Source organism: Oncorhynchus mykiss, chromosome 19, assembly GCF_013265735.2.
Source record: "Oncorhynchus mykiss isolate Arlee chromosome 19, USDA_OmykA_1.1, whole genome shotgun sequence".
Lineage (NCBI taxonomy): Eukaryota > Metazoa > Chordata > Actinopteri > Salmoniformes > Salmonidae > Oncorhynchus > Oncorhynchus mykiss.
In genome coordinates this window covers 45083788-45107000 of record NC_048583.1, presented here as the reverse complement: position 1 = coordinate 45107000, position 23213 = coordinate 45083788, and the positions used below count along the sequence as shown (strand labels likewise).

At 44.0% G+C, this 23213-nt stretch overlaps 1 protein-coding gene across 2 annotated transcripts in view; it reads left to right on the top strand.

Moving 5' to 3' along the window:
- LOC110497961 (dnaJ homolog subfamily C member 17) overlaps window positions 1-23213 on the top strand; it is a 60008-nt gene that overhangs the window by 8686 nt on the left and 28109 nt on the right. For both annotated transcript variants that reach the window (XM_021574450.2, XM_036954909.1), the window contains exons 2-6: window positions 12637-12706; window positions 17593-17651; window positions 17774-17861; window positions 18000-18076; window positions 20077-20203. In XM_021574450.2, coding sequence (XP_021430125.1) covers window positions 12637-12706; window positions 17593-17651; window positions 17774-17861; window positions 18000-18076; window positions 20077-20203 — 421 coding nt within the window. The remainder of the gene's footprint in view (window positions 1-12636; window positions 12707-17592; window positions 17652-17773; window positions 17862-17999; window positions 18077-20076; window positions 20204-23213) is intronic.

Genomic DNA, 23213 nt, shown 5'->3' with positions numbered 1-23213 from the left:
ACTTAGGACCTGATGGTAGTTAGCAAGTTGGGTACTACCAAAGCATGTCCAGAGTGCGCAGAAGGATATTATCATGACTCAATGGTAACGTGCGATTTTACTGTGGTCATGACTGCCGATGTGGGGGTAAGACACTCTCCGAAACAGCCTAAGGGACCTACCTGAATTTGTCCAATAGAAATGCTTGTTTTGCTGTTTGCTTTGTGAGCGGACCAAGTAATTGGGCGTCACTCTAAAGCAGGAAGGTGGAATAAACCAGTCAGGAGTAAGTTTTCTTGATTAAACACAGTTCTCTATTGAGGGCATTGGGTCAACACAAACACTCCAACATAATCAATGAAAATCCTCCAAGGAAAAACATACATCTTCTTCTCCAGATGAAACAAGAACATAATAGGATTATCTTTAAACTACAACAAAAAGTCACGGGATTGTCACCGTCTTAGTGGTTCTTCCTGGATAGCTCCTCTCTCTCGGTGGCCATCTTCCAGAGATAGTTTTCCCCTCCCTCTCTGCTGGTTCCATTCTCTCTCTTATAGAGGAAGGAGAGTATGTCATTAGTACCATCAGCTGTGCTTAATTGCCTCTGGTTACCTTGTCTCCCATGCCTTGTTGGGCTACTATCCATGATCACAGCCTGCCCTCTGGTGGTCTTTCCACAGCTTCCATTTGGTTCTTAAACGGTTTCCGTAATGAATACTCCCCTGGCATAGCATATGAAGGAAACATGCAGATGCAGGGCAACACCACCTGGACCAGATGTCTTTTGAAATAATAAATCATGCTTATAAACCTAGCCAATACATCATGTTGCCACTGTCTCTGGCAGCACTATTCTCTCAAGTGATTTCAAAACAGGACTGGTTGAGCCAGCATTTGGATCAATTCAAGAAACAAATGATCTGCCTCAATATCTTTTGTTTGCAGATCATAAATTGTACTGCAATCTGCATGTTCAACAAGTATCATGTTTGACTGCTTGCTCAAGCAAAAGGCTGCTCCACCCAATTGAAACAGAATGTAACAGGTTAGTCTGATTTTTATTTTTATGTGCAGACATGGGTATTGGGTTTACTCTGTGAAGATTCCCCTTCCCTTGTCCCATCTTAGCTGCTCAGATTCATGCTCCATGGGTGATAGGCCTACATGGGTGTCCCTAAATCCAGTAATTTTCACAACCACCTTCTTGTTAAGTTTCCAGCTCTCAAAATCCGCAGGCCAGAAGAAAATTAACATTGCTGCCAAATTGAGGGAAGAACTTAATTTCTTAATTGGATTTCAAAGTCCCATCCGCCCCAGAGGAGTATGTTGGGGAAGTTAGTGGTTGTGGCTTTGACAGAAAGAGTCCCCGAAATGGAGAGTTCTGTGAGGTCTACTGATGGTCAGGATAGATAGTTTGCTGTAGTGCGTACACAAGTGAGTGTGTGGAGACTGGAAGGCCTTAAAACTAAGTGGTGAAATCTATGAAGACAGCTACTTTGTCACAGTTGTTTTTGCCCAATGCTACACCAGCAGGGCTGCTGTTTATCATTGAGAGAGGAAATACCCCTCCAGGAACATGTTAATGTGGGCTTACCACAACTTGTAAACCATTCCCTGACGTATGCCGGCTTCCTGTTACTCCTCCTGGTTTGAATGATCTGTCGTTATCTCTGGTATCGAAATTCCTCTCATTTTGGGTTCCTGATATTATAGCCAGGGAGCTGGAGTTGGTAGCTCGGAACCTGTGGTTTATGAACATCACTGAGTGACTCGTTATCTGGAACCAGATTTAAAAAAAAAAAAAAGTTCTCCCTAGAATTAGTATATTACCGTAATGTTCTTCTGTTTGAGTGTCCCGTTTTCTGAGGGTTAGGATAATATTTCATCAATGTCCCACCACACATACACAGAACATGGTTGCCATGATCTTAGAATGGAACATATTAATGTTCTAGACACGTTTCATGGGAATGATGCAAGAACATTTCTGTGTATCAGTTGTCAGGACAATACCTGATGGTCCCAAAGACCAAAGTAACATGACTAACATGTCATTGTAGATTTGCAAGCACACAGAGATAATTTCACACAAGCACAGCTACATTTCGAGAGAGCGCAGGCAAGTATACCGAGAAATGGGAGATGCTGTGCTCTACACTTTACTTCTTGCTCTCAATTCCACTTTCTGGCCAATCAACATTTGTGTCTGAGCTCTCAACTATCTCTGTTCCTCAACATGATCCTCTGTGCCCTTAAGATTTTTATCTGAACTTAGAACCCTCTCCACCCGCGCTCAACATTATTTTCCATGTTCTTGACATGCCCCCATGCGAACTTCAAATTGTGAGACTGAAATGACACCATAGTTTTCGCCCACAAGACTGCCACTGACTGGATGTTTTTTGTTTGTCACCCCATTCTTGGTAAACCCTAGACACTGCCGTGCGTGAAAAGCCCAGGAGGGCAGCTGTTTCTGAGATACTGGATTGTTTTGCCCATTCTAACATTCAATCGAACAGTAACTGAATGCCTCGACGCCTGCTTTATATAACCAGCCACGTGACTCACTGTCTGTAGGAGCGATCCATTTTCGTGAATGGGGTGGTGTACCTAATAAACGGTCCGGTGAGTGTAAAGTGCTAAGAATGTGACAGTAGGGTGACTCCCCTAGCCTGTCTCGAACCCAGGCCACCAGCAACAATGACTAACGCCCTAACCACTTTCCCAAGGGAAATTCTAAATTGATATGGGAGAATCTAAAAAAGTTAACAGGGAAAGACCATAGTAACACTGCAAAAAGACTAGAAATCATGGTGAATAACAATCTAACACAGGATGCAGTCGAAATAGCAATAGCCTTCAATTCCTACTTTATTGACTCTGTCAGGGCACTGACACAGAACCCCTCCACTTGTTTCTTGGGCTCAGTGCTAGTGAATGACACTCAACCTGTCTTCATCATAAGGGAGGTTTCTGAGTCAAAGGTGAACAAGGTGATTAGCTCACTAAAGAACTCTAAAGCCAAAGATGTGTTTGGGATGGACTCTACCTTTCTTAAAAACTACAAAGAGTCACTCATTGGCCCCATCACTAAGGTCACCAACACATCTATTGGTCTCGGTGTGTTTCCAAGGGTATGGAAGTCGGCCATAATAACGGCCATCTTTAAATCAGGCGACCCTGCTGACGTGAGTAACTACAGGCCCATTAGTATACTACCTGTGGTGTCAAAGGTTGTTAAAGTGTGTAGCAGAACAACTGATTGCCCACCTCAACAACAGCCCCTTCACATTACACTCCATGCAGTTTGGCTTCAGAGCGAAACACTCCACAGAAACGGCCAACTGCTTTCTTCTGGAAAATGTGAAGTCCAAGATGGACAAAGGGGGTGCTGTTGGGGCTGTGTTTCTGGACCTAAGGAAGGCTTTTGATACTGTTAACCATGAGATTCTCATCACAAAATTGTCCAAGTTCAACTTTTCCCCTGATGCCTTGAGATGGATGAAATCATACCTTGAAGGCAGAACTCAGTGTGTCAGAGTGAGCAATGAGCTGTCGCCCACTCGTAGCTATGATGTGGGCGTGCCCCAAGGGTCAATACTGGGGCCCCTCCTGTTCAGCCTGTACATTAATGATCTGCCTTCTGTCTGTACTGGGTCTGAAGTTCAAATGTATGCAGATGATACAGTGATATATGTGCATGCAAAGAGCAAACAACAAGCTGCACAAGAACTCACTACTGTAATGGTCCAGGTTACAAAGTGGCTCAGTGACTCGTGTTTGCATCTCAATGTGAAAAAAACTGTTTGCATGTTCTTCACAAAGAGGGCAACAGATGCTACAGAGCCAGATGTCTATGTGTCAGGGGAGAAGCTCCAGGTGGTATCCGATTTTAAGTACCTTGGCATCATTCTTGATTCCAACCTCTCTTTTAAAAAGCATGTGAAAAAGGTAATTCAAATAACCAAATTCAACCTAGCTAATTTCCGATTTATACGAAATTGTTTGACTACAGAGGTAGCAAAAACTGTACTTCAAATCTATGATACTCCCCCACTTAACATACTGCTTGACTAGTTGGGCCCAAGCTTGCTGTACAACATTAAAACCTATTCAGTCTGTCTACAAACAGGCTCTCAAAGTGCTTGATAGGAAGCCCAATAGCCATCATCATTGTCACATTCTTAGAAAGCATGAGCTCTTGAGTTGGGAAAATCTTGTGCAATACACCGACGCATGTCTTGTATTCAAGATCCTTAATGGCCTGGCTCCCCCTCCACTCAATATTTTTGTTAAACAGAAAACCCAGACATATGGCAGCAGATCCACAAGGTCTGCCATGAGAGGTGGCTGTATAGTTCCCCTAAGGAAAAGCACCTTTAGTAAATCTGCATTCTCTGTGAGAGCTTCCCATGTCTGGAATACACTGCCATCAGACACACATAACTGCACCACATATCACACTTTCACAAAATGCTTGAAGACATGGCTAAAGGTCAATCAGATTTGTGAACATGGTCCCTAGCTGTGTGTTGCCGCTTTCCATGTTGTCTGTTGTCTGTAGCTTGTGAGGTGTGGAAACACTTTGTTGCTTTTATGAATTTTGTCTTGCTGCTTTTTGTTTGATGTTGCTCTGTCTGTATGCTACGTCTTGCTTGTCCTATGTTGCTCTGTATGTATGCTATGTCTTGCTTGTCCTATGTTGCTATGTCTTGCTTGTTCTATGCTGCTATTGTCTATATTGTAATTGTTTTTAATAACCTGCCCAGGGACTGCGGTTGAAAATTAGCCGGCTGGCTAAAACCGGCACTTTTACTGAAACGTTGATTTAATGTGCACTGTCCCTGTAAAAATAAAATAAATAAATGATATAAGGGATATCTCTAGGGCATGTGCTTATTAGGCCAGTATAGTTAGGCACTGTCCAGAAGAAACCCTAACCCCTCATCCTTGGGCACTTGTGTAGATGTGAAACAACTTGATAGATGTAAGTAATAGGGAAAATGCACTTTGAAGTGTACTTTTAACCGAGCTGAGATTTACTTAGGGAAATCTTTTATTTCTAATAGTGATTCAGGAGTATTATTAAAACAGGCTAATATGCCCCACCAACATTGGACAACTATACAGAATTCCCTTAAATTGCTGAAATAAGTGAATAAAATCAATGATGAGAGTATAGTCAGATTTAACTGATACCTTACATGGTGGCGTAGCAGGAAGTTCAGAGTACCATGTACCATGAACCAAGAGGTTGTGAGTTCACATCCCAGGCGAGGACATGTTGAATAATAATAATTGATTAATTGAACATGCAAAATGCAATCATGTATATCAAAATGTGTAAAATATGTCAATTGAAAACACTGTATATTAACCACTGTGTGTGAGAGTATCAATAAACCCTGCTAACATAAAATACTAATGATGATGGATCATTGGTTCACCAATCAGGGCTTTTATTGGCTCGGCAACAGTAACAAGACTGTGTGTGTGTGTGTGTGTGCATGCATACATACATACTACAGTTCAAAAGTTTCTGGTCACTTAGAAATGTCCTTGTTTTTGAAAGAAAATGACTTTTCTTGTGTCCATTAAAATAACATCACATTGATCAGAAATACAATGTAGACATTGTTAATGTTGTAAATTACTATTGTAGCTGGAAACGGCTGATATTTAATGGAATATCTACATAGGTGTACAGAGGCCCATTATTGGCAACCATCACTCCTGTGTTCCAATGGCTAATCCAAGTTTATAATTTTAAAAGGCTAATTGGTCATTAGAAAACCCTTTTTAGCACAGCTGAAAACTGTTGTTTCTGATTAAAAAAGCAATAAAACTGGCCTTCTTTAGACTAGTTGAGCATTAGCATTTGTGGGTTTGATTACAGGCTCAAAAGGACCAGAAACAAAGAACTTTCTTCTGAAACTCATCAGTCTATTCTTGTTCTGAGTAATGAAGGCTATTCCATGTGAGAAATTGCCAAGAAACTGAAGAACACCCTTCTCAACGTCAACAGTGAAGAGGCGACTCCGGGATGCAGAGTTCCTCTGTCCAGTGTCTGTGGTCTTTTGCCCATCTTAATCTTTTATTTTTATTGGCCAGTCTGAGATATAGCTTTTTCTTTGCAACTCTGCCTAGAAGGCGAGCATCCTGGAGTCACCTCTTCACAGTTGACGTTGAGACTGGTGTTTTGCGGGTATTATTTAATGAAGCTGCCATTTTGAGCCTGTAATCAAACCCACAATTGCTGATTATCCAGATACTCAACTAGGTCAAGAAGGTCAACTACTCAAGAAGATTTTCAGCTGTGCTAACACAATTGCAAGCGGGTTTTCTAATGATCAATTAGCCTTTTAAAATTATAAACTTGGATTAGCTAACACAACGTGCCATTGGAACACAGGAGTGATGGTTGCTGATAATTGGCTTCTGTACACCTTTGTAGATATTCCATAAAAAATCAGCCATTTCCAGCTTCAATAGTCATTTACATTAACAATGTCTACACTGTATTTCTGATCAATTTGATGTTATTTTAATGGACAAATTTGATTTTCTTTCAAAAACAAGAATTTCTAAGTGACCCCAAACTTTTGAACGGTAGTGTATATTTATTTATAAACATGCTTTTGCAACTTTCCCAAGAAATGTGTCTACAACGTTAATATCTTATGTTTTGAGAACATGGCAGCCATGTTCTGTTTGTGTTTGGTTGGACATTGATGGAATATTCTCCTAACCCTCAGAACTGGACACATGAATGTTCTTGCCATGTTCCCATGAAACGTGTCTAGATTTATTAGGATCCCCGTTAGCCGACGCCAATGGTGACAGCTAGTTAATATCTTAAGTTCTGAGAACATGTTAACCACGTTCTGGATCATTTAAATTGGACATTACGGGAATGGTCTCTTTTAAACATTCCTAGCACATCACCGGAACATTCCTATGAAATTGTTAATTAATGACCTAATGTGACTCTTAAGGGAACATTCTCTAAAGTTGTGGGAATGTTCGTTGTTAGCTTGGGAGTTCCTTTTGCGCCATCACTTTTCAGCCACATTGTCATGCATATCAGCAGGGATAAACATGTGGCTGTTTTACTTAGTAAGAGAGCAGAAGAAGGGAAAAGACTGGACCCATTTTAGGCACAAACAAATTCAATAAGATTTAGCTACTGTATGTGGCTTGCTGGTGCTATTTCTGTTGGCTAATAAAGCACAATATAGCGTGACTGTTTTATATGTGGACACAATCTTGCTGTCTGAGTTCTGTGCAGACATTCACCAGCAGATGTCTGTGGACGTTACCATGACACGCAGCGATTGCATGTGGAGCTCCTTCCTCTCATTCCTATCGCTTTTCGTGTCTGGCGCCCTGACTGGAGTAACATTTGGGCTCCATGGCACAAACATCTGTAACTCATGGTACTGTAGCGTAGCTAGCTGAGGGAGTGCGGGGGAATAGAGTGACACTTATCCTACCCTTGTGCTCTGCTGCCTGCATCCATGCAGAAGAAGACACCCACCCACCCACCCAAGGAAAGTAACTTAGCTGGCCCTTGGCAGGCCCCACTCACGCTAATTGTATCACTGTCCCAAACAAATGTTCCTGTCAGGCGAGCTATGCTCGCTCAGTGTGCATTTTGGGAGCTGAACTGCAATTATATCTTACTAGGCAGACGCACGCACGCACAGTTTCCACTTTATACCCCCATGCTCTATAGCTCTTATGTTGTTTTCTTTCTCCCTTGTACTCCTGCTCCTTCTTACCCTCCCTCTATCTTTTTCTATAGCTGATCATTTCATATAAAGGCCAGATCAGTGTAAATAAGGAGGATGGCCCCGTGGCAAAGCAGGCAGCTACCAAATCAACCACCCATGTGGGTTCTGTTGGGGCCCTCCTGGGGCAGTGCTGTGGTTGCTGGGGCCAGTTGTCAGCTGTAATAGTCACCACAGACTGGGGTAATGAGGACAAGGTGTGGGCATGCAGTAAAGACTGTGGCAGGCAGCGGGTGGCAGAGAGAGCTTGATTTCATCAGGCACCAACCATTGGGCTACTGTGTGCCTGCTGGTACTGCAAGTAAAGTACTGTAACCCACTGCTTAGGAGTGAGGGATGGGCTTGATTCTAGCCTGGGCCTCATTAGTCTTATGGTTCATTGGATCCTTTAAGAGGTCTTTCTCTCATAATTGATTTAGGATATCCAGCACTGGAAAAAACTGTAATGAGCTCTTAGTTGGCACAGTTATTGACCCTCCTCATTCAGGGAGGACCTGCCACTCAACCTGAGATTTCTACTCTCACTTAGCACTGAATTAGCAAACTCTAAACTTGGATCCTGGTTCTACCTCAATTAGGGCTTGCGTGTTACTGCATTGATGGGAGCAATCATGTATTATTTAACTAAATTCCGAGCTGGGGGAGCAGTATTCATGTGCCAGTGGTAGACGAGGGAAAGAGAGACGAGGCAGGGGGGGGGGGGGGGTACGCATTCACCAAATGGGCTGTTATTAATACAGAGGGGATCTCTTCCTCCCCCTCCCCCAGGGAGGTGAGGTAGCCACTCTCAGAGGGATTTGATTGACTGGCGGTGTTACAATTTCTAGCTTGAATGCTTTTCAGCATAGCGGCCTTGTTGACTGGTTGCACTTGTTTAAGAGCTCTTTAGATGTCCAGACAGCTGGAGAAACCTACTTTGACCTTACACAATGACAGAGACACGTAATCCTATTAAATTGGTCTGATGAAGGCAAACTCTGCTATGTGAGTTGAAGACACGACCTGACCTCTTCAGCTGGCCGGGTGTTTCTCTTGGGCAGTGGCAGTGCTGTGTAACTCAGGAGCTCCTCATGTCGCTAATCTCGCTGCTCAACAGGACATCTGCCGCTGACTCACTCCTCAGCTGAGGCAATGTGCTGAACTCTGAAACAGATTATGAGGAGAGGAGGGGGTGGTCGAAGAGAGGGGAAGAGACTAAAAAAAGGCAGCAGACCAGAAAGTGACTGACTGATTAGTAGAGGAAAGGAAAGGGAATTGTAACTGGAAGATAGAGCTGGGTGATATGGATGAAAATCTGTATCTCAATAAATTGTCTAAATTGATGAGATAATGATAAATAGAATAACTTTAAAAACATTAATTTGCATCTGTTTTTTTTAAATTGTATTATCCTTTAATTAAACTACTACTACTAGTTTGGCGGTTGTAGCCATCAATTGTCCCATTAACATCACACAAATTAGCAAATTTACTTAATTTCAAGCTTCACATTTCTCTAGTATAGGCTACTTATTGTAATGAATGATATCAGCAAAATGCCTGCGATAAGTGGTCGGTGTTGATAGTTTTCAGTTTATCCCAGTTTTACTGGAAGTCCAGAGTCAGAGGAGAGGGTGTAGGAGGCTGAGGGGGAAGTGTTGCTGCTTGAAATAGTTCCACAGACCTGCATATTACTGTATATAGTATGCTCTCCTGAATGAAGGGCTGTAAGAATGTGTGGCTTCACAACGCCATCCTACTGAACTGGTTCAAAAGTCACCATTAGGAGAGAGATGCACGTATGCTGTTCACTTTGTCAGCTCTGCCAGCTCTGCCCCCATCCACCTCTGGACAGCACACCAGGTCCAGGTCAAACCCAGACTACCTCAGGCCAGGGGAGGCTCATATCAGATAGTTAATAAAATGTCTTCTCTAACTGCTGATGTAAACTCAGCAAAAAAAGAAACGTCCCTTTTTCAGGACCCTGTCAAAGATAATTTGTAAAAATCCAAGTAACTTCACAGATATTAATTGTAAAGGGTTTAAACACTGTTTCCCATGCTCTTTCAATGAACCATAAACAATTAATGAACATGCACCTGTGGAACGGTCGTTAAGACACTAACAGCTTACAGAAGGTAGGCAATTAAGGTCACAGTTATGAAAACTTAGGACACTAAAGAGGCCTTTCTACGAACTCTGAAAAACACCAAAATAATGATGCCCAGGGTCCCTGCTCATCTGCGTGAACATGAAATAAATTGCAATGTCCGTACTGTGAGACGCCTAAGTGAGCGCTACAGGGAGAAGGGATGGACAGCTGATCATCTTCGCAGTGGCAGACCACGTGTAACAACACCTGCACGGGATCGGTACATCCAAACATCACCTGCGGGACAGGTACAGGATGGCAACAACAACTGCCTGAGTTACACCAGGAACGCGCAATCCCTACATCAGTGCTCAGACTGTTCGCAATAGGCTGAGAGAGACTGGACTGAGGCCTTGTAGGCCTGTTGTAAGGCAGGTCCTCACCAGACATCACCGGCAACAACAACGCCTATGGGCACAAACCCACCGTCACTGGACCAGACAGGACTGGCAAAAAGTGCTCTTCACTGACGAGTCGCGGTTTTGTCTCACCAGGGGTGATGGTCGGATTTGCGTTTTTCATCGAAGGAATGAACGTTATACCGAGGCCTGTACACTGGAGCGAGATCGATTTGGAGGTGGAGGGTCCGTCATGATCTTGGGCGGTGTGTCACAGCATCATTGGACTGAGCTTGTTGTTATTGCAGGCAATCTCAACGCTGTGCGTTACAGGGAAGACATCTTCTTCCCTCATGTGTTACCCTTCCAGTAGGCTCATCCTGACATGACCCTCCAGCATGACAAGAATGAACCTCGAGCAATACTGCTCGTTCTGTGCGTGATTTCATGCAAGACAAGAATGTCAGTGTTCTGTTATGGCCAGCGAAGAGCCTTGATCTCAATTCCATTGAGCACGTCTGGGACCTGTTGGATTGGAGGGACTAGGGCCATTCCCCCCCAGAAATGTCTGGGAACTTCCAGGTGCCTTGTACTCCTTCTCCTTCTTACCCTCCCTCTATCTTTTTCTCTAGCTGTTAATTTCCTAAGGCCAGATCAGTGTAATTAAGGAGGATGGTGGAAGAGTGGGGTAACATCTCACAGCAAGAACTGGCAAATCTGGTGCAGTCCATGAGGAGGAGATGTACTTAATGCAGCTGGTGGTCACACCATATACTGACTGTTGCTTTTGATTTTGACCCCCCCCCCCCCCCCCTTGTTCAGGGACACATTATTCCATTTCTGTTAGTCACATGTCTGTGGAACTTGTTCAGTTTATGTCTCAGTTGTTGAATCTTGTGTTCATACAAATATTTACACATGTTAAGTTTGCTGAAAATAAACGCAGTTGACTGTGAGAGGACTTTTCTTTTTTTGCTGAGTTTATTACCATATCCTTTTCAGTTCACTAACAGTCAGTCAGTCAGTTAGTCGGTCTGCACAGTATGTTCTGGCACATTCCTGTTAGTGCAAAACAATAGACACACAGGGAAATGTTGCATTTGCCAGAGTAGATGGCATCCAATGCAAAAGTTCCAGGCCTGCAGAACAGAAAGGAGTCCCTGCTCTATCCAGTTCCAATGGACGGGATCTGATTGATTGGCAGCAAGGGTGAGAGGAGGAGGAGGTGAAAGGGGGAGGTGAAAGCATGCAGAATGCTGACAGGGCTGATTACTAGTGAGGTCTGTACTGAGGATAGAGGAGTGGTTTGAAAAGCTGGGTGCTCTGCACTTCCTGTCTCTTCAGAGAGCTGCTCTCTCTCTCTCTCTCTCAATGTGCCCTACTTCCTCGCTGGAGGAGTAGACTTCGCCTAATGAAAAACATGTCATTAACTCGTGCAGAAGGGCCGAAGAAACGCGGTTAACATTCCTGAGAACAACAGAGTAAAAAAAAAAAAGGACTAAAACCTCACTTAAGATTGCAATGCTCCAAAGTATTGTTTTGTTTCCTAATTTGGTCGCTCATATTTGAACATGTTTTGGCTTGAGACCCAAGATATGAATGGCTGCCTTCCCAATTTCGTGATGACAATGGCACGCTGTTTGCATGTTATTGTAACTTTTTTTCCTGGCCCCAATGAAGCTAAGCTCATCCTCTCCTGTTGACACAGTCCACATTTATCCTTCTTGAAAAAGCATTGTCAGCATAAAGGTGACAGCAGTCAAGTCAATCTTTATTTACAGTACATTATCACAAGCACAGCAAAGGATGGGTGCAGATGGGGCCCCCCAGTGAAACTGAATCTAAACTCCCTATCAACCACTGAACACTTTTCCACCCCCTGTAGTTTTATCAATCTTTTACTATTTTTATTATGTTTCCAGGGGACCATAATTTTTATGCACATTTACGTTTCGTGCCAGTGATGGCATGCAAAAGAGTAATTGGTGTTGGAGATATATTTCAGCGATTCTAGATTGCCAAGCTGCATACAGCGGTTTAGAATATTCAGGAAAAACAACCCTGTAGGCGTTATTTTGAAACAACAACAGTATACAGTCGCTACCACAAAGTTCAACCAAGCTGAAAAAAATGAAGAACTAACTGTATGCATCTACAAAAATATTCATCCACTCTTGGGACAGTTTTTTTTGGCTGGAGGTTATTGGACAAGGGTGACTTGTTTTTTGACTGGAAAATTCACCACAGATAAACATTTTTATAGTTTCAATAGACATCTGAACATAGTGGACTGGGGCATTACAATGAGAATAATAATGTGCTGACCTAAGTCCATGCATACTGAAAAAGTAAATACTCGATAACTCTGATTTAACTTTCCCATTTTCTCCTGTAGATCAAGAAAGCCTACCGACAGAAAGCCTTGACATGCCATCCAGACAAGAACCCAGACAACCCAAAAGCAGGTTAGTGAAAAAGACATGGCACAAGTAAAGCTTAGGTACAATTCCCATTTCTCCTCACCTTGTATGTCAGCTTTCTTCCTCTGTAGATGATTGTAAAACCTGAACACCATCACCACCAGCCACATCCATGATTCTGACCAGACACCAATTGAGAGAATAGCGTGTGTTCAGTGTCTTGTATTACTAGGAGGTTAACATGGATATTCATGTCCTGTGTGCAGTGTCCCTGTCAACAGGGACCATGCTGAAGTCTCCTCTTTAAAGGCTCACCCTAAAGGTGAGCTTCATTTCGGCTGGTGCCTAGCCAAGCTCAGCAAACCGAATGACTCGTTTCCTTGCAGACTCCCTTAAAAGACCTTGCCTTGAAAAATGAGAAAAAAGTGGCAATAATAACGTTTGTCCAGTTTCAGATGCCGTAGCCAGTATACACTTCCTCAAAATAGTCAGAATTAATAACTCAATAAATCTGTTATTAATCTTGATGTTTTTTGATGAGATCTTGGTCGCGCAATTTTGCATCCAACTAGGATGTTTGGTGCAATATTTCTCAAGTGAAAAAATGTGCATGAAGATGAGTTGTCTCTTGTTGAATGACAACAAAGACTTAATTGAAGAATCCCTACCTTTTGACCAATCGCCGATAAGGGGGCTTAGACTTCGGCTACCGACCTTGGCTTAGCACAATAAAAAATGTAGTGTGCCCGAACGGCTGAAAAACCCTTTGTCGAAGTCCAAAACTAACAAAAAACACAAAATGTTGTCATAATATACAGTGCCTTCAGAAAGTATTCAGACAACTTTTCCCACATTTTGTTAGGTTACAGCTTATTTAAAATGGATTAAATTGTGTTTTGCCCTCATCAATCTACACACAATATCACAAAGAAAAAAATGTTTTTTAGAAATCTTTTCTAATTTATTAAAAATAAAAACTGAAATATCACATTTACGTAATTATTCAGACCCTTTTACTCAGTACATTTGTATGCACCTTTGGCAGCAATTACAGCCTTGAGTCTTCTTGGGTATGACACTACAATCTTGGCTCACCTGTATTTGGGGAGTTTCACCCATTCTTAGGCTCCACAGCTATTTTCTGGTCTTTCCAGAGATGTTCGATCGGGTTCAAGTCCGGACTCAAGGACATGCAGAGACTTGTCCCGAAGCCACTCCTGCTTTTTTTTTTTACCTTTTATTTTACTAGGCACGTCAGTTAAGAACAAATTCTTATTTTCAATGACGGCCTAGGAACAGTGGGTTAACTGCCTGTTCAGGGGCAGAACGACAGATTTGTACCATGTCAGCTCGGGGATTCGAACTTGCAACCTTTCGGTTACTAGTCCAACGCTCTAACCACTAGGCTACCCTGCCGCACACTTGGCTGTGTGCTTAGGGTCGTTGTCCTGTTGGAAAGTGAACCTTCGCCCCAGTCTGATGTCCTGAGCACTCTGGAGCATGTGTTCATCAAGGATCTCTCTGTACTTTGCTCCATTCATCTTTCCCTTGATCCTGATTAGTCTCCCAGTCCTTGCTGCTGAAAAATATCCCCAAAACATGATGCTGCCACCGACCATTCTTTACCGTAGGGATGGTGTCAAATTTCCTCTAGACGTGACGCTTGGCATTCAGGCCAATAGTTACATCTTGGTTTCATCAGACCAGAGAATCTTGTTTCTCATGGTCTGAGTGTCTTTAGGTGACTTTTGTTAAACCCCAAGCGAGCAGTCATGTGCCTTCTACTGAGGAGTAGCTTCCATCTGGCCACTCTAACATAAAGGCCTGATTGGTGAAGTGCTGCAGAGATGGTTGTCCTTCTGGAAGGTTCTCCCATCTCCACAGAGGAACTCTTGAGCTCTGTCAGAGTGACCATCGGGTACTTGTTCACCTCCCTGACCAAGGCCCTTCTCCCTCGATTGCTCAGTTTGGCCGGGTGGCCAACTCTAGGAAGAGTCTTGGTGGCTCCAAACTTCTTCCATTTTAAGAATGATTGAGGCTACTGTGTTCTTGGGGACATTCAATGCTGCAGACAATTTTTGCTTCCCTTCCCCAGATCTGTGCCTCTACATGATCCTATCTCTGAGCTCTACGGACAATTCCTTCGACCTCATGGCTTGGTTTTTGCTCTGACATGTACTGTCAAATGTAGGACCTTATATAGGCAGGTGGGACCTTATATAGGTAGCCTTTTCTAAATCATGTCCAATCAATTGAATTTACCACAGTTGGACTCCAAGTTGTAGAAACATCTCAAAGATGATCAATGGAAACCGGATGCATCTGAGCTCAATTTCGTGTCTCACAGCAAAGGGTCTGAATACTTATGTAAATACGTTATTTGTGTTTTCTAAAAACCTGTTTATGCTTTGTCAGTATGGGATATTGCTGAGGATTTTTAAATGTATCCATTTTAGAATATGTCTGTAACAAAATGTTAGTCAAGGGTCTGAATACTTTCCGAAGGCACTGTATGCACAAACTGTTCCGAACTATTTCGTTTGGGAAGCATGAGGACGCCTTAACCCTTGACTAGACTACGTAGGGCGGCAGGTAGTCTAGTGGTTAGAGTGTTGGACTTGTAACTGAAAGGTTGCAAGACCGAATCCCCGAGCTGACAAGGTAAAAATCTGTCGTTCCATGAACAAGGCAGTTAACCCACTGTTCCTAGGCCGTCATTGAAAATAAGAATTTGTTCTTAACTGATTTGCCTAGTTAAATAAAGGTCAAATAAAAAAAAACTCTACAGCCTGCTCCCCTCTGTGCCATGCTGCCAGACAGGCCGGCCACAGGCCTCTACAGACCGGCTAAGCAGAGCAGAGCCTTCCCACAAGCCCTCCAGCTACCCGGGCCAGTCCCAGCCAGACAGTATGACCAGTATGTTTGGGATCCAAATATATCCAATATCGCGATACTCGTTAGTTTTGTGACAAGGAAACAAAACACTTCGGATTTAACTTCTTTTAGAAAAACAGCCCTAAAAACAGCCCTAATGTTGGAAACAAACATTATGTTGTCATCCAAAGTCACATGTATTTTCCAAGCTATAGCACACTATTTTAAATACAGCAGGTTTTTAAAGGACCAAAAAGTTTTTCATTTATGCCATGGAAGAAGTATCGCAATACTGGTATCGTCCCAGCCCTAATGACCACCGTTTCCCCAGTCAGCCCCCTGGCCCATCGCAGCCTGTCACCAACAAACATGTCAACAATCAGTTTTGGAAATGTCTATATAATTCTGCGTCAGGTGAAAAAAGAAAGGCACCCTGGAAAAGGCCCATTTGTGAGGCATGTTTTCAAGTGAGGTTTGTGCGGTTGCTGGATGCCTTTTAACTCTTCCTGATTTAAGTTATAAACGGGAAACAATGGGGTAATAGGGGACTGAGTGGCATAAAATCGCTCTGTTTCACAGAAATGAAAAGTAGATGGTGAGGAATATGCACTTTCACATCACATGCAGTGATTTATCCACTCACATGAGAGGGTAAGAGCCCTGAGACTGTAGCCCGTAGTGGGATGGTGGGGGATGTTGAGGTGAGGTGGGGGTCATCTTCCATCCCCACCCTTATATATGCACCCTCTGTGCTGTGACAGTCTGAGCTGCACAGGCCAATGATTCAGCTAGCTCTATTCCATGTGCGTAGGTAAGTTGACCCGTCCACTTGCCACTTTCCTCACAGGGAGTAAAAGTATATGCCTGTTAGATAGAAGAAGAAAAAACTCCCATAAGTGAGTGATTAAGCTGGAGCAGTAGAGTGCGGTAATGGGGCCGGTTATGGGCTGGGGGTTTGCGGTTCTGGGGCTGGAAGGTTGGATAGAGGCGAGCACCGGAGGTTTGCGTGGTACTCTTGATGGGCCCCGTGTCCCCTTAGGGCTCCCTAATGGGAGATGGATTGAGAGGCCCGGGTGAGTTTGTGGGAAAAGTGCGGGTGGATCATTAGAGGAACCCGATTTCGTGAGACTCCAGGCACATTTTAATGCAGGAAATGTCTCCATTTATCTCAGACACCACACAGAGCACACGCTGGCTTGTTTCTTAACCCTGCCTCGTTTCCGTCCTTTCCTCCACACTCCACCAAGTCTCTCCCCCCTCTCCCCTCCTCTGACCTCCCCCTGCATGTTAGCACCTCACTAAGATATCATTACCTTGTATTGTTAGCCTTTATTCCATTTGGTTGTTGTTTTTAAAGCTAACATTCTACACATACACTACAGTCCCCTCGATCACGTCTTACCTTTAAGTCCTCACTGAGCAGGAATATGATATTGTATATGTTTCTATGAATAGGTAACTGACAAAATAAAGGAAACACCAAAAGTGTTTATATAGGGTGTTGTGCCACCACAAGCTGCCAGACCACATTCATGGGTGCCTTGAGGTAGATTCGACAAGTGTCTGGAACTCTTTTGGAGGGATGCGACAATTTTTTCCACAAGAAATTCCATAACTTGGTGTTTTGTTGATGGTGATGGAAAATGCTGTCTCAGGCGCTGCTTCAGAATCTCCCATCTCACACACACACACACACACACACACACACACACACACACACACACACACACACACACACACACACACACACACACACACACACACACACACACTCACAGTCACTGAGCTCTCTTTTTCTATCCAGTAATGGGTAACTAGCCATTTTTATGCATTACCCTAAGCATGATGGGATGTTAATTACTTAATTCATTCAGAAACCACACCTGTGTGGAAGCACATGCTTTTACTCATTTACTCAAGTGTGTCTTTTATTTTGGCAGTTATCTGTAAGTACAGCGCAGTATGTATAAATGAACATAGAAAGCAAAACAATCACTTATAAAAAGGTGGCTTTTCGAAAGTGATTTATGACAGTGTCCTTGGTGTTTCCTCCCCAGCTGATCTCTTCCACCAGCTGTCCCAGGCCCTAGAGGTGCTGACTGATGCTGCTGCCAGGGTAAGACTTCTGTCCTTTCTGTCTGTCTGACACACACACCATCCATACCATCACCAGACCCTCTTTCTCTCTTCTCTCCAACTGTTCATCACATCAAACTGTCCTCCTCTCCTCTGTGTCAGGCTGCTTACGATAAGATATGCGCTGCCAAGAAACAAGCGGAGGAGAGAAACAACAAGCTAGATGCTAAGAGGAAGAAGATCAAGCTAGGTGAGCCCTCAGACCTGTGCATACTACAACTCAACAACTCTTCCCCTAAAAACACAAGACTGGCTATCAGGATGATGCTAACTGTGTGTGTGTGTGTGTGTGTGTGTGTGTGTTACTGTGTGTGTACGATTTTCACAGACTTGGAGGCCAGGGAACGCCAGGCTGAGGCACATAGTGCAGAGCAGTTCCAAAACACCAGAACACTAGAGGAGGAGGTAAGAAAGACGCAACTTCACAGCATCCTAGTTTCCTACTCTGACCCCAGAACAGATCATACAGGCACGGTTCACTTTCAATGTCAATCCCTCAACCAGACACATGGGCCTAGAGCAGTGAGGTGGATAAAACCATTCCAGGCATCCTGGAGAATGGATAAAGTAGAACGGATGCTTAGCTCACCCTAACTCCAAAACGCTGCACAGACACACAGTCAGCCCTAGAGTACAACTGTTCCAATCACTGGCTTAGTGAAGGTAAGACATACACAGCCACCTCTACTCTCCTCGACCCTCTCACACAGCCACCTCTACTCTCCTCGACCCTCTCACACAGCCACCTCTACTCTCCTCGACCCTCTCACACAGCCACCTCTACTCTCCTCGACCCTCCTCACACAGCCACCTCTCCTCTCCTCGACCCTCACACTGCCACCACTACTCTCCTCAACCCTCTCACACAGCCACCTGCACTCTACTCTCCTCGACCCTCACACCCTCTCACACAGCCACCTCTACTCTCCTCGGCCCTCTCACACTGCCACCTCTACTCTCCTCGGCCCTCACACCCTCTCACACAGCCACCTCTACTCTCCTCGGCCCTCACACCCTCTCACACAGCCACCTCTACTCTCCTCGGCCCTCACACCCTCTCACACAGCCACCTCTACTCTCCTCGACCCTCACGCCCTCTCACACAGCCACCTCTACTCTCCTCGGCCCTCACACCCTCTCACACAGCCACCTCTACTCTCCTCGACCCTCACCCTCTCACACAGCCACCTCTACTCTCCTCGACCCTCACACCCTCTCACACAGCTACCTCTACTCTCCTCGACCCTCTCACAATGCCACCTCTACTCTATTCTCCTCGACCCTCACACCCTCTCACACAGCCACCTCTACTCTCCTCGGCCCTCACACCCTCTCACACTGCCACCTCTACTCTATTCTCCTCGACCCTCACACCCTCTCACACAGCCACCTCTACTCTCCTCGGCCCTCACACCCTCTCACACAGCCACCTCTACTCTCCTCGGCCCTCACACCCTCTCACACAGCCACCTCTACTCTCCTCGACCCTCACACCCTCTCACACAGCCACCTCTACTCTCCTCGGCCCTCACACCCTCTCACACAGCCACCTCTACTCTCCTCGACCCTCACCCTCTCACACAGCCACCTCTACTCTCCTCGACCCTCACACCCTCTCACACAGCCACCTCTACTCTCCTCGACCCTCACACCTTCTCACACAGCCACCTCTACTCTCCTCGACCCTCACACCCTCTCACATAGCCACCTCTACTCTCCTCGACCCGTCTCAGCCCTCAATTAACCTTTTATAACGCACGCTTTCACAGGTTTCCTTTGATTGACCTTGAAATTCACTAAAGATTCGAGCAAATAACGGCCAAATCGGAAATATAGGTAGGAGCAAGCCCATGTAATGCTTTGTAGGTTAGCAGTAAACCTTGAAATCAGCCCTTGCCTTAACAGGAAGCCAGTGTAGAGGTGTTAGCACTTGAGTAATATGATCAAATTTTTGTTGGTTCTAGATTCATTGCCATATCATTATTGATACACTTTGCTCGTGAAGTCAATGATAAATAAAAGGTTTGGGATGCTTTTCATTTGAGTCATGATGACTTGCATTCAACCTGTTAAATGCATGCAATTATGGACCATGTGTTGTGACTGACTGGGAGTGATCACCAGTGGGTGGCAGTATTCTATTCTAAGTATAGTAATGAGCTAGTGGTACTGCACATTGGCTGGTGTTACTGCAGTTCATATGGTTGTGGATTACTGTCCAACCAAGTAAAAGACCACGATCCTTAATAGGCATAGTAAAAGCGCTGATTCATTATGATTTAAAGGACAAAATTGATCCTAGATCACTACTCCTACTCCGAGACACTTTGTGAATACTGGCCCGGAACCTATCCTTGAGAGAAGGATGTTCCTTGTTGTTAACCATGAGGTAATTGTCCTGTCAGATTGCCCGTCTGCGAGAGGAGGGCTCCAGGCAGCTGCAGGAGGAACAGAGGCTGATCAAAGAACAGATCCGGAGGGAGAGCGAAGCACAGCTCCACCACACAGGCACAGCAGACTACACAGCTACAGGTACACTACTCAACCACACCAGTCACTCATCATCGCAGTACATTTTACTACCTTGTTACCCACGGAGTTTGGATTACAATGTTCATTCTACTTCTATGGCTGGCACACTTACCATATAACCGTGTAACCGACGGTTATGGATGAAGACTGTCATAAAATGATCAAATCAATATTTTTGTAACGAATAGCTGACCGAAGACGGGACGGCCGAGCATTCGTGCCGTTGAGTCCGTTTCTGGAATAACACTCTTAACAACATGATGAAACTTTGTTGCTCCTTGCTGAAACAAGCAAGGTGTTGTAGCAAATGATTAATAGAATGGGCTTGGAACCTCTCACCCTGGCAAGGGCCACCCACCAAAAAATACATTCTGTGACTAGGGCTGTTTCGGTGACCGTATTACCGACACACCGGAGGTCACAAGTCATGAAGGCAGTCAAATTCCACATGACTGTTTAGTCTCGGTAATTAGGCTTCTCCAAGCTCTGATTCTGCTGCTGGTCATTAGTAGCCTACCAAACTTGCTAACTGCCTGGTACTCAGCACTCTATTGTCCCTCTAATCACTCTGACATCAACCCAAATGTAATCTGAAATCTAATCAAACACTTCATGAGACCCCATGAGCTCATATTGCACAACATTTCTATAGGTTATGTAATTGTGGGAGAAAAGAGTGTGATGGCTGCTAATAAGAAAACGAGGATCTCATCAGCTTTCTATAGGCTAGGCCTACTATATTTATTTCTCAACTTTTCTAATATTAAGCACATTGCTTGTCTTTACAACATGAGTACAGCCTACCTGGCTAACATGAAAATAAACCATGGGGAAAAGCTTCCTCCATTTGCTATTTAAGTGCATATATTACATATTTTTCCCCCGCTGCCCCTGTTTTGATACAGGTGCATGATAATTGTCTATTCTAAATCAAAACAAATGTCACACATATATATTGTTTAGTGTATATATAAAGACCAGATTAAATCAAGAATAGTCGAATGGGTGACAATAATAGCAGATTATATACAGATTTGTACCTTGTCAGCTCGGGGATTTGAACTTGCAACCTTCCGGTTACTAGTCCAACACTCTAACCACTAGGCTACCCTGCCAAATCATATATTATCACTTGTGAATGATGCCCAGCATAAGAAACAAAGCCTTTTTTTTTCTCTCCCCGAATAGTAGTCGCACATCTCATGGAGCCTAGCCCATTTTCAAGTTTGGGGAAGATCATTTTCACCGTAAATGTTCCTTTTATAATAAAAGCATTACATGCATAATTGCATTTGTGGTCACTTTTGATAATGGTGTTTTCCTGCTAATGGAACATTCCCGCTTATAGCCTACTACCATGTGCGCATTGCTGCGCTTATAGTGTGAAGAAATAGCCTAATAGTTTATCAACATTTTATGCTAAACGTTCTGATCGGTTTCATCAACCACATTGCATGAAAAAGTTTTTGTTGATGCTAGTGGTTGTATTAATTTGGGATCTATCACATCCCACAACTGTCCCAGACTATGTTTGGAATATTTATTTCTCGCACAGAATAGAATAGGTCAACTTTTGTACTATGGGGGATTGTATATTGACATAGGCTAGTGCTTTTGCTGTTCTTTAGGCCTACTCATCTTGTTGACTGACAAAAAGTAAATGTGGACAGTTCTTCCAATATCTTCAATATGCACCTCAGAATTGGATAAAGACGTGTGCAGTTGGATCCCGGATGTGTCGGTCTTCACTTGTAGCCTGTGAGAGAGACCCGATCACATGACAGAGAGCCGTGTGAGTGAGAGACGTTTCTGATTGTGCAGCACACTCAGGGAAAAGGGCAAAATGCAGCACTCCGGGCCGCAAAAGGCATGGATTCTTTTAGGGTGCATTACGGCCACAAAGGGGATGCCGCCGTGAAAGTGTTTGTCAAATTGAATGAGAGACTATTGGAGTGTGTACAGCCTGCGCAAGAAACAAAGCAGGGCTCATGCCTTTTCAAGCAACTTTTTTTCAAAATGTTTTTGCTATTTGAACGGGGTTAAAAAAAAGGCCTGGGTTAAACAAAAGGCACGAATAAGAATTTGTTCTTAAACTGACTTGCTTAGTTATATAATTATTTAACTAAGCAAGTCAGTTTAAGATCAAATTCTTATTTGCAATGACGGCCTAGGAACAGTGGGGTAACTGCCTTGTTCAGGGGCAGAACAAAATATTTTTACCTTGTCAGCTCAGGGACTTGATCTAGCAACCTTTCAGTTACTAGTCCAACTCTAACCACCAAGCTACCTGCCATCAACCCCTTGAACGGCTATTACAGAGACCAAGGTAATTTGGCTGGCCAATTACTGTTATCCAAAATTCCATGACTATCACCGCCCTATCTACTACCTCTAATTATATGCTGTTGCACATGGTGCTGTCTATGAGACCCACTGCTAAGTCTGTCTACTGAACTAGGCCAGTCAACAGGGCAGTGAGCGGCCAGTTGGCCAGATATTACACAGTACACAGCTCGTCTGGACAGAACAACAATGGCATGTTCTTTGACTTTTTTAATGTTATGCTGCTTAGGAACACAACTGTTTGGACTATTTGTAGGAAAGGCCTATTTTTGTTCATTAGCAAAGAAATAACCTGGCTGCATAATACAGATCTGACAGACTCACATAGCGCTTCATCATCTGGTCCACAAGGTATCCTTTTACATCTTAATATCATATGCATTTGGGGGAAAAAGATGCTTGTTCTGGGCTGGAGCCATGAGAAACCATGGATGGTCTAGTAAAGGGTGATGGGAGTCAGCGTTGTGGGAGATGAGGTCTTGGCCTGGCCCCCCCATTGCTGCTGCACATTAAGTCAGGCAAGTTCAGCACGTCGTCACTGAGATCTTCTCTGCTCGCACGCTATTGGGCCTCTCCAGGCCTCTGCGGCGAGGCCTTCCTGGAACAACGCCCTGTTACGGCTCTCGAGACACCCGGCAGGTCTGCAGGCTTGGGGTCGGGGCGAGTA